This window comes from Neomonachus schauinslandi, chromosome 16 (assembly GCF_002201575.2).
Source record: "Neomonachus schauinslandi chromosome 16, ASM220157v2, whole genome shotgun sequence".
Lineage (NCBI taxonomy): Eukaryota > Metazoa > Chordata > Mammalia > Carnivora > Phocidae > Neomonachus > Neomonachus schauinslandi.
Window position 1 is genome coordinate 17,023,079 of NC_058418.1, and position 16,039 is coordinate 17,039,117.

At 41.2% G+C, this 16,039-nt stretch overlaps 1 protein-coding gene across 1 annotated transcript in view; it reads right to left on the reverse strand.

The window, feature by feature from the left end:
• The window catches only part of LOC110590229 (zinc finger protein 181), a 119,318-nt gene that overhangs the window by 90,366 nt on the left and 12,913 nt on the right, over positions 1-16,039 (reverse strand). The window contains exons 2-4 of the mRNA XM_021700985.2: positions 4,799-4,927; positions 4,447-4,542; positions 1,938-3,311 (exon numbers count right to left, since the gene is read on the reverse strand). Coding sequence (XP_021556660.2) covers positions 1,938-3,311; positions 4,447-4,542; positions 4,799-4,927 — 1,599 coding nt within the window. The remainder of the gene's footprint in view (positions 1-1,937; positions 3,312-4,446; positions 4,543-4,798; positions 4,928-16,039) is intronic.

Genomic DNA, 16,039 nt, shown 5'->3' on the forward strand with positions numbered 1-16,039 from the left:
TTAGAATCTCAAAATCTCATAAATAAAACTAAATCAAAGGAAAGATAAATCTCTTTTTAAAAACTCACCATACCATTCCAAACCCACTATCTCTATTGAGAATTGCTATGGAATGTGCCTTCACCTCTTGGTTTTCAGTTAAGATAGTTCATGTACTAGAGCAGAATATTTTGTCAAAAGTTGGAAACCCTATCACTCATTCCACATCAGAATTATGTCAGTGACATAACATTCTTTTTTAAAATAATTTACTTACATCAAATGCCATAGAGAATATAACCTGAAATATAAGCTGTATAAGTGCGCTTTACTTCTAAGTGTTCAGACAGTTCTAATCATTGACATGTATCACCTGCCTAGTCACAAGATAGGAAACCATGGGGCCAGTCAGACTATTCAATTTATCTAAAACTTAGACTATTTGAAGCCAGGCTCTTTACAAACCATGAATATCTGTCGGGGTTTGGTACAGAAAATGAAAACTGTTTTAAGTATTTCAAGAAGACTTATATTACAAGTAACTGTTTTCAAAACTGGTAGGCAGGCTGGAGGAAAAGTAATGGGGACAGCTCTGGACTATTAATTTCAATGTAAGCTCTCGTAACTACGAGCCAGCATGGAGAAATGACTGCTGCTGTTACTAGTAATGCTGCCAGCCCTAACAGCTCAGTGCCACGCAACTTGAGACTAGACACTGGATCACGGAGTCCAGATGCAGCCAACATGACAGAACAGGCTTCTGTACTCTGCCTAGAAGGACTCGCAGAGTGTATGTGCCCGCACACAGCTATGTAATTAGTGCTCATCCTTTAGGATTCAGATTGCAAAGCACATCCACCATTAAGCCTGCTCTGTTGTTTCTTGGTTATGCTCTCCCTGTACTTGTAAAAATTAAAATGTGTGAAACTGACACCAAAATAATGATATTCTTAGCACAGAGATCAGGCCATTTTTCTCTAGCTCAGCTAGTCTCCCACTAAAGGCTACAGTAAGGCTTAATTCTTCAAGAGGAAAGTAGAAAATTTTGTAAGAAATATCAGTGTCACAGTGAAAGAGTTCATTATATACAAACTGATTTTATTAGAGACCAAAAACTTTATTCACACCACCTTTTACTTCTTTTGCAGCTTTAATTTTTAACTTTAAAACATTTTCTGGATCCACTGGGTGACTAAATATCTTCACATGCCCATTAGCTAAAGAAACTTTTATGTAGGACTTGAGTAAAATTGCATGCTACTGCTATAAGGCATATTCAGTTACAATCTACTCATTTGCTCTTCTGTAGAACTGCTTACAAACAGCATCGTTGCAAAGAAAGATTTACACGTAACTCCTACATCCTTCAGGCTGTTCTAGCATTAATCTTCTGATGTCTAGCAAGATAAAAACTCTCAGTGAACAGTTTGCTACACTTCTCATATAAGCTCTCTCTAGTGTGAGTGGATATAGAATAAGGAATACACCTTAACTGAAGGACTTGCCACAATTTTTACATTCATATTGCTTCTCTCTCGTGTGTACTCAATAAGAAATTCATATTGCTTAATGTCTTTCCCATGTTACATATATAGGGTTTTTCTCCAGTGTGGACTTATGTCAATTAAGGGATTAATACTGGCTAAAGGCTTTCCCACATTTATTGCTTTCATAGGCAGTATGAAGGCAATAAATGGTCTCTCTACAGTGTGAACTGAGATGGACAGTAAGGCTTGTACCACTGCTAAAGACCTTCCCATATTTATTACATTCATAAGACTTTTTTTCCAGCATAAATTTTCAGGAAAGATCTATGGCTAAAGTGTATTATGACAAATATTCTATTCATACAGTTTCTCTCTTGTGTGATTTTTCACATGTATAATGATTCATATGGCCTAAAGGCTTTTCTACACTTATTGCACTATTGGGTTTCTCTCCATTATGTATTCTCTGATGGGCAGTAAGATTTGAGCCTTTGCTAAAAGCTTTCCCACACTCGTTACATTTATATGGCTTTTCTCCAGTATGAATTCTCTGATGTACAGTAAGGTTTGAACTACAGCTGAAGGTCTTCCCACATTTAATACATTCATAGGGCTTCTCTCCAGTATGAATTCTGTGATGTTGAAGCAGGGATGACCTATGACTGAAGGCTTTCCCACATATACTGCATTCATAAGGTTTCAATCTAGTGTGATTTCTTAAATGCATATTCAGTGATTCTGGCTGGTTGAAGGATTTCCTGCATTTTTGACATTCAAAAGGCTTTTCTTCATTATGAATACTCTGATGCTGAATAAGAAATGACAAGCTGCTAAAGACTTTCAGACATTTGTTGCATTCGAATTGTTTCTCTACAGTGTGAATTCTTTGATGTCGAGTAAGGTGTGAGCTACAGCAAAAGGCTTTTCCACATTCACTACATTCATAAGGTTTCTCTCCGGTATGAATTTTCTGATGGTGAATGAGAGATGACCTATGAATGAAGGCCTTCTCACATATTCGACACTCATAGAGTTTTTCTTGAGTGTGAATTCTCAGATGTTCAATGAGATGTGAAACACGACTAAACGACTTTCCACAGTTCATACATTCATATGGTTTCTCTCCAGTGTGAGTACTCTGATGATTAGTAAGTGAGGACACATGGCTAAAGGCCTTCCCACATTCAATACATTTGTAAGGTTTCTCTCCACTGTGACTTATCTGATGTCGAGTTAGGGATGAGCCATGGCTAAAAGTCTTCCCACATTCATGACATTCATATGGTTTCTCTCCTGTATGAATTCTCCAATGGCGATTAAGGACTGATTGTTTGCCAAAGGCTTTCCCACATTCATTGCATGTATAGACTTTCTCTCTATTATAAGTCTGATTAAGGGTAAGAGATTTGCTCTGGCTGAAGGCTGCCACACTTTCTTTAGAATTCAAAAGTTTCTTTCCACCATTGATCTCCTCATTTTTTATAACAGACTTTTTTGGTAAGCTCTTCTTAAATATATCATGTTTATGTGATTTCCCTTCAGCAGAAATTCTCTGTGGTTCAGAAAGAATAGACTTTAAATAGAAGATGCTTCTAAATGTATTGTATTTGTAAACATTTTCCCCAGTGGGGCTTTCTCTAAAGGTGAGGGTCACCGGTCTGAAATGTTCTACCTGATTTTCATGTTTCCCCTCCAACTTCTCTATATATTCCCAGTCCTTGTTAAAATTTGAAAATTCATGACTTTGTTTTATAATTTTTTCTATTATTACCGTTTGGGGTGAATCTTCGTCATAAATATCCTCCTTCGTTAATAATTTCTTGTTTCCCCATCTTGATTCCCAATCTGAAATATATCAAGAAAGCAAAACACTGCTTTTTCTGTACTTCTTGAAAAGAAACTTCTATGGTAAAAATAAGAGATAAGAAACAGAGCACATCTCCACCCCCAGAAAGCACATGACTGAATTCTCATTTATTCAATAATTTCTGAACAAAGTTCAAATGGAGCAGAAAATAGAGACAGCTCACAAAGATGGGAACAGGGTGTAATAAGGGAAATGAGTTAAAAACAGGCAATCAGTATGTGAACTAAAAGTGAAATTATTAGAAAAAAACGCATAAAGTCTTCTGGATTCCAAGCCAACATTCTATTCTATATCTACATTTATGTGGAAGACCACATTTTGTCTCACAGCCTTGGTTCTCCAACTTTCAATTAATCTCAATTTGCTGTCAGATTAGCATGCTTAAAATGCACAATTTATAGTAGTACATTAAAAAGTTAACAATGAACAAAATATTCTTTATCACTCAGAAAGAATTAGGCTTTGTTTGTTGAAGATCTGTGTGAAATCATAGAAAATATTGTTCCTAGAAACCTTTTTATACATTCTTTACTTCCTCTAACTCTTATGTTCACATTTGACCTCTGAAGCTCAGCCTTAGGGGAAAAGGGATTTCCCATCTGACAGCCTTTCTTCACCTAAAATGATTGGTATATTTTTCCTTAGGTAGTCTTAAAGAGAACAATTTGCTTTATTTTGTTTCAAATAAAACAACAATTTGAACTATTATGATCACAAAATCTTCACTTTTGATTAGATAGCATAATACAGAAAGATAATAATTTGGGATGGAGGAATGGCCGTTTTAAAATCTAAGCTAAGGTTTCAGACAATCATTAGCCTACATACCACTAACTTATACTCAAAGATGGGATGGAGTTGTAAAGTGCTTTTATATAATACAATATTATTGTTAAAGGCGAGGGTTGACTCTTTTGTTTTATTTTGACATGGCATGTCCTGAAATAAATATCAATTCAATATGGGGAAAAAAAAAATCTAAGCTAAGGATCCCTCAATTTGTTACATTTGGGATCTCTGAAGACAATATCCCTAAAATATCCTAAAATGCCTCCATCCTTTCTACAAGCATGTTTAACAAAGACCTCTTGTGCCTGATTCTGCATGACTTACCTGGAAACATACCTTTTGACAGTTTTTTCTCCACCATCCAAGGTTCTTTCCCATCCTCCAGTAAGCTGATCACATATGGCTTAGGTATGGAAAGACCTGCTTACAGGAAAAATATAAACCTGTTTAAACTATGGTTCTCATGGAGGAGAGGCCACCGTCATCAAAGGAACCAAAGGCAGTTCTGAAGGATGGTCACTGAAACGGGAAAATAAGCTTCAGGAAGGGCACAATAGAGCTCTACACATCCTTGGGAACATGGAACAAAATTCCAGCCATTTACTCAGGAGAATCTCCAGCAATTCTGAGTAACAGAGGATCTCCCTCTTTGGGGTGAAGAGGGAGATATGCTTACCTAGAGAAACCAGGTTCTCATAATTCTGGACCATCACATCCTTGTATAAATCCCTCTGAGCAGAATCCAGCCATCCCCACTCTTCATGAGAGAAGTCTATGGCCACATCACTAAATGTCACCTGAAATAGCAAACATATTTAGGTTCAGTCACAGTCAAGGCCACTTCTGTCACTGGTTAAGGGGTAAAACTGCCCTGGCTGTAGAAGAAAGGGAACAAGATTCAGTAGTTGTGGCAATGACCAGGAATCTGATCTAAGTTAAGTAGTAATTGGATAAGTATGTGTTTGGCACTGTTTTACAATAAGGGTAAGAGACTAATATAAGAGCTTTGCTTCAGAAGAGTTAATTCTGTCAAAGGCAAAAGAATTCTAAAATTTTTAAAAATCTGCATTCAACATTTGACAGCATATAGTCAAGTGCTTAGTTGTGTTTTTTATAGTTTACATGATAGGTAAATAAAAAAACGATGATCCACTAAGGTTCAAAAAAATGATCCAGTGAGTTCAGAAAAAGACATCTTGAAAGATAGACGTATACATAACTAATTTACAAACAAAACCCATTTATGGTATATAATTAAACCCTGTATTGATAATCTATAATTAAAATAATTTGACACCCCTGGGCAAGAAGACTGAAGAATAGTTTCATGCCATCGGCAGTCCCTGAATTGGACCTTAAATAAGGGCAAAGAATTAGAGGACACAGTTCAAGGAAAATATTCTAAGGAAACAGTATTCATTCATGGTATTATTTAAAATATCAAAACTTTAGAAAAAGCTCAAATGTTCAGTAATAGTTTGTTAGTCAAATTATAATACATGCAAAAAATGTATACATTTAAAATGGCATTCTTATTACTTTCAATGGTGAAAGAGACCTTGTTTGGCTGTGACAAATTTTTCATTCCAAGGGTGGTTGATTCAATAGTCTATTATTTTATTTGGATATTTTGCATGTATCTTCATTAGTGATACTGGTCTTTGGTTTTAAAGAGGTAATTTACCTTTGTGAGGTGTTGGGAAAATAATTAAAAAATCAAATCTGCCAAGCAGAAAATCCTCTCCACAACGTAGAAAAGAGAACAGTTTTACTACTGAATAAGCATCACAGCAGACTGTAACACACTTCATAGGCAATCACTAATGAGACTGCAAGGACAGAAAGAAACCTCACCCTTTTATAAAGCCAGGCATGTATAATCTATAACACAGATGTTTTCAAAGAAATAATTTGTCCTCAAGTAAGAGGACTTGGCAGCATCATTTGCAACATACAGTTCATCCTAAATTCACCTGGTAACTGGAGTGGCCAACTGTGTTAATTGCTTTTACTCCAAGAAAAATAAAACTTCTCCTATCTTTATGACAAGCAGATAGTTAGAACTTGGAGCCAGGAGCCTAGGCTAAACTCTAACACAGACTGGGAGACAGAGGTGCATTGTCCTTCAGGTTTTCATTTCAAAGAGATGGCTGCAAGGCCTTAAGAAAGACTTGACTGCCCTGAAAAATGGGCAGGCGCTTATTTAGCTTTGAAAAAGATTCACAAGCATCTCAAAGGGAGAGGGAAAGGACTTACAATTACAGGTTTTTCTCAAAGGAAATACTCTAAAAAAAAGGGAGGAGGGGAGGATCTCTTTCCCTTTTGGCACCAGGGAAAATTCCTTTTTCCATTTGTATTTATTCTTACCCAGGTATTAGGGTTAGCTTTATCATATGAATCAAAAAGTTTCCCATCTTTTCCTACTTTCCACAATGGTTTTAAATGATTGGCTTTTACAAACCCAACTTGATAAACCAAATTTAAAAATCAATACTAGGGGCGCCTGGGTGGCTCAGTCAGTTAAGCATCCAACTCTTTTTTTTTTTTTTTTTAATTTTTTTTTTGATTTTATTTATTTATTTGCGAGAGAGACAATGAGAGACAGAGCGCATGAGAGGGAGGAGGGTCAGAGGGAGAAGCAGACTCCCCGCCAAGCAGGGAGCCCGATGCGGGACTCGATCCTGGGACTCCAGGATCATGACCTGAGCCGAAGGCAGTCGCTCAACCAACTGAGCCACTCAGGTGCCCCAGCATCCAACTCTTGATTGTGGTTCAGGTCATGATCACAGGGTGGTGAGACTGAGCCCCATGTCAGGCTCTGCTTAGCAGGGAGTCTGCTTAGGATTCTTCCTCCGTCTCCCTTTGCCCCTTCCCCCCACACATGCACACTCTCTCTCTCTGTAAAATAAATACATAAATCTTTTAAAAAATCAATACTAAATTAATGCACAAGATAATTTTTTTTTTAAGATTTTATTTATTTATTCATGAGAGACAGAGAGAGAGAGAGGCAGAGGGAGAAGCAGGCTTCCAAGGAGCAGGGAGCCCGATGTGGGGCTCAATCCCAGGACCCTGGGATCATGACCTGAGCCGAAGGCAGATGCTTAACCATCTGAGCCACCCAGGCGCCCCACAAGATAATGTTTTATTCCACCAATGCAAAGATGTTTCATATTTTAAGTTTTAAACACATATTCATGAACGTCATTATATTAAGTCTAAAAAAGAAAACTCACATAATCTCATTACTAGATACCCTTTGTTCTTTATTTAGGTCAGACTTTCTCAACCTTGGCATAATTGACATTTTAAGCTAGATAACTGTTGTGGGAGCTGTCCTGTACATTGTAGAATATTTAGTTAGTAGCATCCCTAGCCTCTACCCATTAGATACTAGTAGCAATTCCCCGCTGCCCCCCTGGAATTATTCTTAGAAAATGTATTGTAAACCCTAAGGGGTAATTGTGGAAGCAGCTGAAGCATCAGCAGCATTCCTGTTCTTGGGCTACTGAACGCAATAGTCCGCTTTGAACGGGATCCCATGATCCCCTGGGTCATTCTTAGAACGTGTATTGTAAGCCCTAAGGGGTGACTATGGAAGCAGCTGAAACATCAGCAACGTTCCTGGTCTCAGGCTATTGAACGCAATGGCCTGGTATGAACAGGATCCCATGATCCCCTGGGGCAGGGCATAGGTTTAGAGCTTTGGAAGAATATAACTCTCAGTCCTCCTTCCTGCACCTGGCGACTGCTGGCAGAAACCTCTCTCCTCCCTTATCCCATGACTGCCTCCCTGAGTGCTGGCGCGTAGGGGAGGATGCAAACCTGCTTTACGGCTTCAAGATAGTTGCCATCCCTTTGTACTCCTTTCCCACCCTTTGATGCATCTGTCCTTGCTTTTCTGATAAAAAATAAAATAGAGGCTATGCGCAGAATTTAGCTGCTGTTCTCTCCCTTGCAGAGGCAGTCCTGCACAGCAGCTCAGATCAGTGTCTGAGAACTTTATTTCAGTGCATGACGACACCCCTCAGGTTGTGACAACCAAAAATATCTCCAGACATTATCAAATGCCCCCCTATGGGTAGGGCTAAGGGGGACGAATTCATCCCTGTTTGAGAACCACCACTTTAGAAAATGTTTGCGGTTCCCTGAAAGACTCTCTTAGCCCTACCTACCTATGCTCAAGGTGCTCCCTCAGTTTGGTGTAACTTCACTTCTATCTCTGCCTCCCTGGTACCATGGGCCACCAAAGCCAGTTCCAGCCTTGCTTCCCCAGGGATGCTTCAACGCTCTCTTCCCCCTTCAACTGCCTGGGCAGCCTAGGATGTTCATTCATCTTTGTGCCCAGAAGAACTTAGGATATTTGTTCCAGCACTTATGTTAATTTCTTACGCTTTCTTGCTTTTCTACCAGCTCTGTACTGCTCAATACAGCCACTAGCCAAATTTGGCTATATACGTTTAAATTAATAAAGAAATTTTTTTAAAGATTTTATTATTTATTTGAGAGAGAGAGCTAGAAAGAGCACAAGTGGGGTGAAGGGCAGAGGGAGAAGGAGACTCCCCGCTGAGCAGGGAGCCCGATGTGGGACTCGATCCTGGGATTCCAGGATCATGACCTGAGCTGAAGGCAGACGCTTAACCGACTGAGCCACCCAGGCACCCTAAATTAATAAAAATTAAAAATTAAATAAAATTTAAAGTTCAGTTCCTGGGTCACTTTAGTCATAGTTCAAGTACTCAATAGTCATATAGGGTTGGTGGCTACCATATTGGACAGCACACATAAAGAACATTTCCACCACTGTGGAAAGTTCTCTTAGTATTGCACTAGATCACAAAGTCCTACATGTCAGTGTACACTCAAACCCACGTTAACCCAAACCAGTCGGTTAAGCATCACTCCTGATTTTGGCTCAGGTCATGATCTCAGAGTCCTGGGATTCAGCCCCAAGTCAGGCTCCAAGCTCGGCGGGAAGTCTGCTGGAGATTCTCTCTCCCCCTCCTCCCTGACTCTTGCTCACCCGCTTGCTCTCTCTCTCTAAATTAAATAATAAATCTTTTTAAAAAATTAATCAATGAATGATTGGCAACTAGTTTATTTTTTTTTTTAAGATTTTATTTATTTATTTGAGAGAGAGAGAATGAGAGAGAGCACATGAGAGGGGGGAGGGCCAGAGGGAGAAGCAGACTCCCCGCCGAGCAGGGAGCCCGATGCGGGACTCGATCCAGGGACTCCAGGATCATGACCTGAGCCGAAGGCAGTCGCTTAACCAACTGAGCCACCCAGGCGCCCGGCAACTAGTTTACTTTAGCTTTTACTTTAAAAAAAATAGTTTTTCGGGGCAGCTGGTGGCTCAGTCGGTTAAGCATCTGCCTTAGGCTCAGGTCGTGATCCCAGATCCTGGGATCCAGCCCTGCGTGGGGCTCCCTGCTCAGTGTGGAGCCTGCTTCTCCCTCTCCCTCTGCTTATACTCTCTCTCTCTCTCTGTCAAATAAATAAATAAAATCTTTAAAAAAAAAAAGTTTTTCTATTTTAGTTATCTAATATTCCCAAGAAACCAGACTCTGCCCAACATCACATATGCCACTAATAACTTCCATGCAGGCTTCACCTTCCACCCCATGATTCTACCCTACCATTTTTTAAAGTTTATTCACTCAACAACTATTTACTAAGCCTCTGTTTTGTACCAGATACCACTCTAGGTACTGAAAACAATCAACAAAGAAGGGAAAAAAATCCCTCCCAGAGGAATGAGACAAACAATAAGCCTATGCATTTAGTAAACAAATAATGTATTATCTAGTGAGCGATAATCACTATGGAAAACAACCAAGCAGTGAGGAGAAGAAGTGATTGTTAGAAAAGTTGACTGCAGGTGTTCAGGGAAGCTTTACTGAGAAAGTAATCACTGAGCAGAGATATGAAGGAGGTAAGAATGCAAGTCTGTACATTTCTGGGGAAAGAAGATTCCAAGCAGATGGTACAGCAATTTCCAAGGCCTGGAAGCAGTAGCCAGTGGCTAGAGCTCACAAGAAACAAGGAGACAGAAGTAAGATGAGATCAGAGAGGTAAAAGCCTAATTGCACAAAGCTTTTTAAGTCACTGTAGAACTCTGACATCTGAGTTAGGGCCATTGAAGATTTTTAAGGTGAGCAATGACAGGATGGTGGCAGTGGTGGTGGTGGTGGTTGTGATGGTGTAACCGTTGGTCAGATTCTGTGGATATGTATGTATGTATTTTAGATCCAACTAGAGGGTCTGAATGTAAGTTATAAGAGAAAGGAAAGAATCAAAGATGACTCCAAACATCTCTCGACTTGAACAACTGAAAGGACTGATATATCATTAACCGAGACCACATAATAGTACTCTGACAGGGCGCCTGGGTGGCTCAGTTGGTTAAGCGACTGCCTTCGGCTCAGGTCGTGGTCCTGGAGTCCCGGGATCGAGTCCCGCATCCGGCTCCCTGCTCGGCGGGGAGTCTGCTTCTCCCTCTCCCACTCCCCGTTTGTGTTCCCTCTCTCGTTGTGTCTTTCTCTGTCAAATAAATAAATAAAAAATCTTTAAAAAAAAAAAAATAGTACTCTGACAACCATAAAGCAAATAACCCAAAATCCCAAATTTGAATTTTGAATTGTAATTAAAAAAAAAAAAAGTTTTGCTCACGACTCAAGCAGAAAAATGGTAGAGAAGAGGAGCACTGAGAGAAGATAGTACTTTGGAGTTCTTCTGTGGGCTCCATCCTTTGCTACAGTGAAATGAATCATAGATCCGGTCCCTAAAAGGACTTTGTTAGGCAGGAACTGGTAGGAGAAGCAAAGCAAACACTCAAGAGTTCTGCTAAGGTGGTTCAGGAAGATCTGGGGAGATTACCGACTTACCTGGAACATGACTTGTCAACAGTCCTCTTTCCAGGCTCCTGTCTTAAAGAGTAGGAGTGTCCTGAGAAGGCAGATCAAGAACACAAAAAAGGAGCCATGAAAAATGAGGCTTCTTGCAGCGCTGTGCCACATCCACAAGTAAACACTGGGAATCACTTTCTAGGGCTCCATTCTCTCCCTAAACTAGCAGACTGTTCCTTGGCACGAGGTAACCATTCACCAGGTGCCAGAGGCTTGTAAACCAACTACTACATATTTTTGAGACAGACTCACAAAACAACAGTAATAACGTTAAGAGCTCATTCAATCTTCACAACTATACATGATTGACATTCACATTATTCCACATTTCTTTTCTAAACGATGAGATTCAGCGATACTGAACCAATTTGTTGAAGGCTGCACAAATGGAAAGCGTCACTTTCACGACTGGATTGCCTAAAAACCACTGCGGATGGCGTTTTCTCTCAGGGCGTACGCTGCACAATCACTCGCCCATTTCCTTCTCCCAACAACTCAATGAGGTAAACGACACCCTTTTTACAGAGCAGACAGGCCCAGGAAGCTAAGGCCCTGCCGGGGCTCACACCGCGGTGTAGACTCGGCACCAGCGAGGCTGTGGCGGCCGTGCCCGGCGCCCGGCCACCCTGCCGGGACCCACACTTGCCTGAGTCCCGGCGGGCCCTCCCTGGCCCTGAAGCCGGAGCCCGGGAATCCAGAGGCCGCACCTCCGCGCACTTGACTCGCGGAGAGCGGACCACGGCCGCCGCCGTCGAAAGAACTGCACTACACCAGGAGAATTCCGCCGCCTGCTTGAGATTTCCGCGAGGCTGACGGAGGACAGAGCGCACATCGAAACAGCATTTCCCAGCTTCCTCCGCGTCAGCGACCAGTTACCTGTGCCTCGCACGTCGCCGCGTAAAACCACACTTCCCAGAAGGCTGCGCGTTCGCGCGCTCTTTGAGCGCCTGGCGAGAAAAAACGGCTGAGCTCCCTGAGGAACGCCACCGCCTGCAGCCTTCATCGCAGAGCTGCTCAGCTAGGACGCGCACGCGAAGTGTCGAAAGGACAACGGGACCGCCCTCTGTGTGCTTCTTAAGTACAATGGCGTCCGAAGCAAGAAACTACACTTCCCAGGAAATGATGCGGCCGCGAAAGGTCTTCCGGCTCGCGGGTCCGCTCGCGCGTCCGCCCTCCTGCCGGGACGTGAGCCGTCCGTGCTGGTGCCGGCGGAGAGCTGGCGTCAGTAAGCGCTCTGGCCAGCTCGTGTGGGCCTTGAGTGTTTGGCGCCCGCTTGCCCAGGACTCTGGTTCCTAAAATGCCCGTTGTCGGCGGATAGACGACACTTCTCGGGAATTGGTGCGGTCGCGTCAGGGCTCTGACTCTGACTGCCGCTGTCGTGTGTACAGGTCAACGAAGGACTCACAAACGGCGGCCTCAGGTGCGCGCTTTAAGGAAAAAGGCCTTCACTCCTCCTGTAACCCGTAGAGCCTGACCCACTTCTTTCCCCAGAAGCGCTGTCCTTGCCCCCCAACCCTCACCCAAACGCCCGCTGGACGTAGATGTACGTAGGCCAAAGCACTCTTCTGCGGCTGTATATGTGGGTTGTTTCCTTTACTTTTTTAAATTTAATATTACTTATAATTGTTCATTTTATTTTTTATTTTTGGATTTTATTTGTTAGAGAGCACAAGCTGGGGGGAGCGGCAGGCAGAGGGAGAAGCAGGCTTCCCGCTGAGCAAGGACCCTGGGATCTTGAACTGAGCGGAAAGGACATGCTTAACCCATTGAGCTTCCCAGGCGTCCCTGTTCATTTCATTTTAATTATGCTTATTTTTAAATTATAATGTGACTATGAGTTTTCTTGTATATGTCAAGCACTTAGGTGCATAAGATTCATTAGACAATGCTTCCACCTTGGTATATATCTTAAGGCTGTGGTATTTAATTCCTGTAGCATCTGTTGGTGGGAATGCAAGCTGGTGTAGCCACTCTGGAAAACAGTATGGAGGTATCTCAAAAAGTTGAAAATAGAGCTACCCTACGACCCAGCAATTGCACTACTGGGTGTTTACCCCAAAGATACAAACGTAGGGATCCGAAAGGGCACATAAACCCCAATGTTTAGAGCAGCAGTGTCCACACTAGCCAAACTATGGAAAGAGCCTAGATGTCCATCGACAGATGAATGGATAAAGAAGATGTGGTAGATACACACACACACACACACACAATGGAATATTATGCAGCCATCAAAAAAATGAAATCGCCATTTGCAACAACATGGATGGAACTAGAGAGTATTATGCTAAGCGAAATAAGTCAATCAGAGAAAGATAAGTATCATATGATCTCACTGATATGAGGATTTTGAGAAATAAGACAGAAGATCATAGGGGAAGGGAGGGAAAAATGAAACAAGATGAGACCAGAGAGGGAGACAAACCATTAGAGACTCTTAATCTCAGGAAACAAACTGAGGGTTGCTGGAGTGGTGGGGGGTGGGAGCGATGGGGTGGCTGGGTGATGGACATTGGGGAGGGTATGTGCTATGGTGAGCGCTGTGAATTGTGTAAGACTGATGAATCACAGACCTGTACCCCTGAAACAAATAATACATTATATGTTAATAAAAAATTGTTAACAAATTAATAATTCCTGTAGCGAGAGTAGTTTGTAAAAACACTGGCATCACCTAGATTCTCCTCAAGGCTTACAGTAGGTAACAAGAAAAGATATGCCAGTGCAAAGTATATTCCCATCCATGTCTTTATTATACAATGACAAATTGTTTTCCAAAATTGTACCAATTTGCACTCCTACCATGGTTTATAATTATTTTGGTTGCCAGTTATTACTGCCAGTACTTGATTTTGTAAAATTTTCAAATTTTGCCAATCCGCTAAGTGTGAAATTGTGACTCAGTGTGGCTTAAATTTGCATTTCTTTTATTGTTAATAAGATTGAGAATCTTTTCATGTGTCTCTGGGCTTTAATATTTCCTTCTCTGAGAACTGCACATCTTTTGGTCAATGTTCTTTTAGAGCAAAGGCCTTTTTGATATTTAAATACAAGTTATACCGAAAAATGCAAAATTTTAAAGGGGGAGTGCAGAGACTAGGATATTAGAGTTTTTTCCCCCTTAGAATCCTGGGTGGAACTGGATTCAGTAGCCAAATGTGTTTTTGCATGTTTTGGGGTGTGAAATTCTTCGATTTTTCTCCTGCTAGGGATATGTTGAGCAACTTGAATCTGTGAAGTGGTGTCTTCCTCTGCTCAGCAAATTTTTCTTCCCTTTATATACTGCCTCTTCCCCATTCTTTCTTTTTGTGAACACCAGTTGGTAGGTCTTTCTACTCTGTCCTTCATGGGTCTTAAATCCTCCTCTGTAATTTCCATCTTTCAGTGTCTGTATTGCATTCTGGATAATTTATTCTGCTCTGTCTCCTATTCATAATTCCCTTTCCAGGCAATTCTTTTAAATTTCAGTTTTTTAAATACTTGTGGTAACATGGTAGACACAATTGACTCATATATGCATGTGATAATACCAATAACAAGATTTTATGAATCTCTTTGTAAATTTATTTAATTCCTCACTCAATTTGCTTTGTTTCCTTTTGGTTGGTTATCTTTGTGTGTCAGTTTGTCCCTATAAAGAGATATTCTGGGGCTTCCCAATATCCTTGTATGAAAGTACCCTTCTTTTCTAGAGATTACATAATTTCATTTTCGGACAAGTTCTGGGATTACTGCCAGTCTGAAACCACTTTAAACTATATTTAGATGTAGAGTCCCTGCTCGGTCCATCCAGTAAACCTTACATAGGGATTCTTCATTGTTGCTGCTTTCTCTCATAACCTTCCTGCGAGAATTATAAAGCCTTCCCATTATGAGTCCTCAGATTTTTGGCATGATTTTAAGTTCATGGTGGGGTGAGGGGAGTGGCTAACCTCAAAGGACTAGATGGGGCTGGGGGCAGAGGGGAGAAGTTTAAATAGAGGGCTAATCCTTTTGTTTCGATAGCTATTTATGGCCAGCTCTTAACATTACTTTCAAAGCTGAACCCCTAACATGTGAGTGCTCCAAAAAGGATAGAGGCACTCTGATGAGTAGAGAATGAGAGGAGAAATCTAGGGGCGGGGGGAGTGGGAACTCACAGGTGTAAGTAAGCTGGTTTTAAATATGCCATTCTCTTGTAAAAGAAAATAGAGTCAAAAGAGATCAGTAAGGAGATAGCAAAATACTTGACATGACATACTGAACCCATTCCTTCCACTAGCCCTAAGCTGCCTTCTTTACTTTTTCTATTAGGCAATATTTATAGTAAATGATTTTACTGTTGGAATTTATCTGGTCAAGGGCACATTTTAGAATATGAACTTGGTATATGTGCTGCCGAAGCGAGCACTAGAAATGAACTTGGAAGAAGAAGAACCAGTTAATGTTGATTCTGAAACTGTCCCAAGACTCAGGGCAAAAAGTAAGTTTGGAACTCAAACTTCCATAGGCATCAAAAAATCATATATTTTTGCCATAGAGAGAAATTCCTGCTGAGACCTCTGGTAGAGATATTTGTCCTTGTTACTGGCTCATCCTCCATCTATCACTTTATAATGAGCCTACACATTTCATTATAGGCCAAAGTTTTAAATCCACGAGTCTAGTCCCAGTTCTCTTGTCACTAATTTGAAGACCTGTCCATTCCAGTCTGGCCCAGGCCTGACCCCAGAATGTCCAGTGTAGAACCTGTGCAGAGCCTCCAACAAAACCTTCATGTTCTCTCCTTCTGTCCTTGAGGAAATAGGACATCCTACATCTCTATTTATGTTACCAGTATTAGGTTCACACCAGACTAAAGGGTGAACCCCGTGGGAAGTGTCAGGTGTCCATACATTTGACCAATAGTGTATAGCCAGTGTTTTGGTAGGTCAGCTGGGTTCCCTGAGGGCAACTAAGGGCTGGTGTCAAGGGCCCTGTTTGTGGCTATGATGGAGAGAGGGATGCCCTTCTCATTTCTTTTCCTCTCT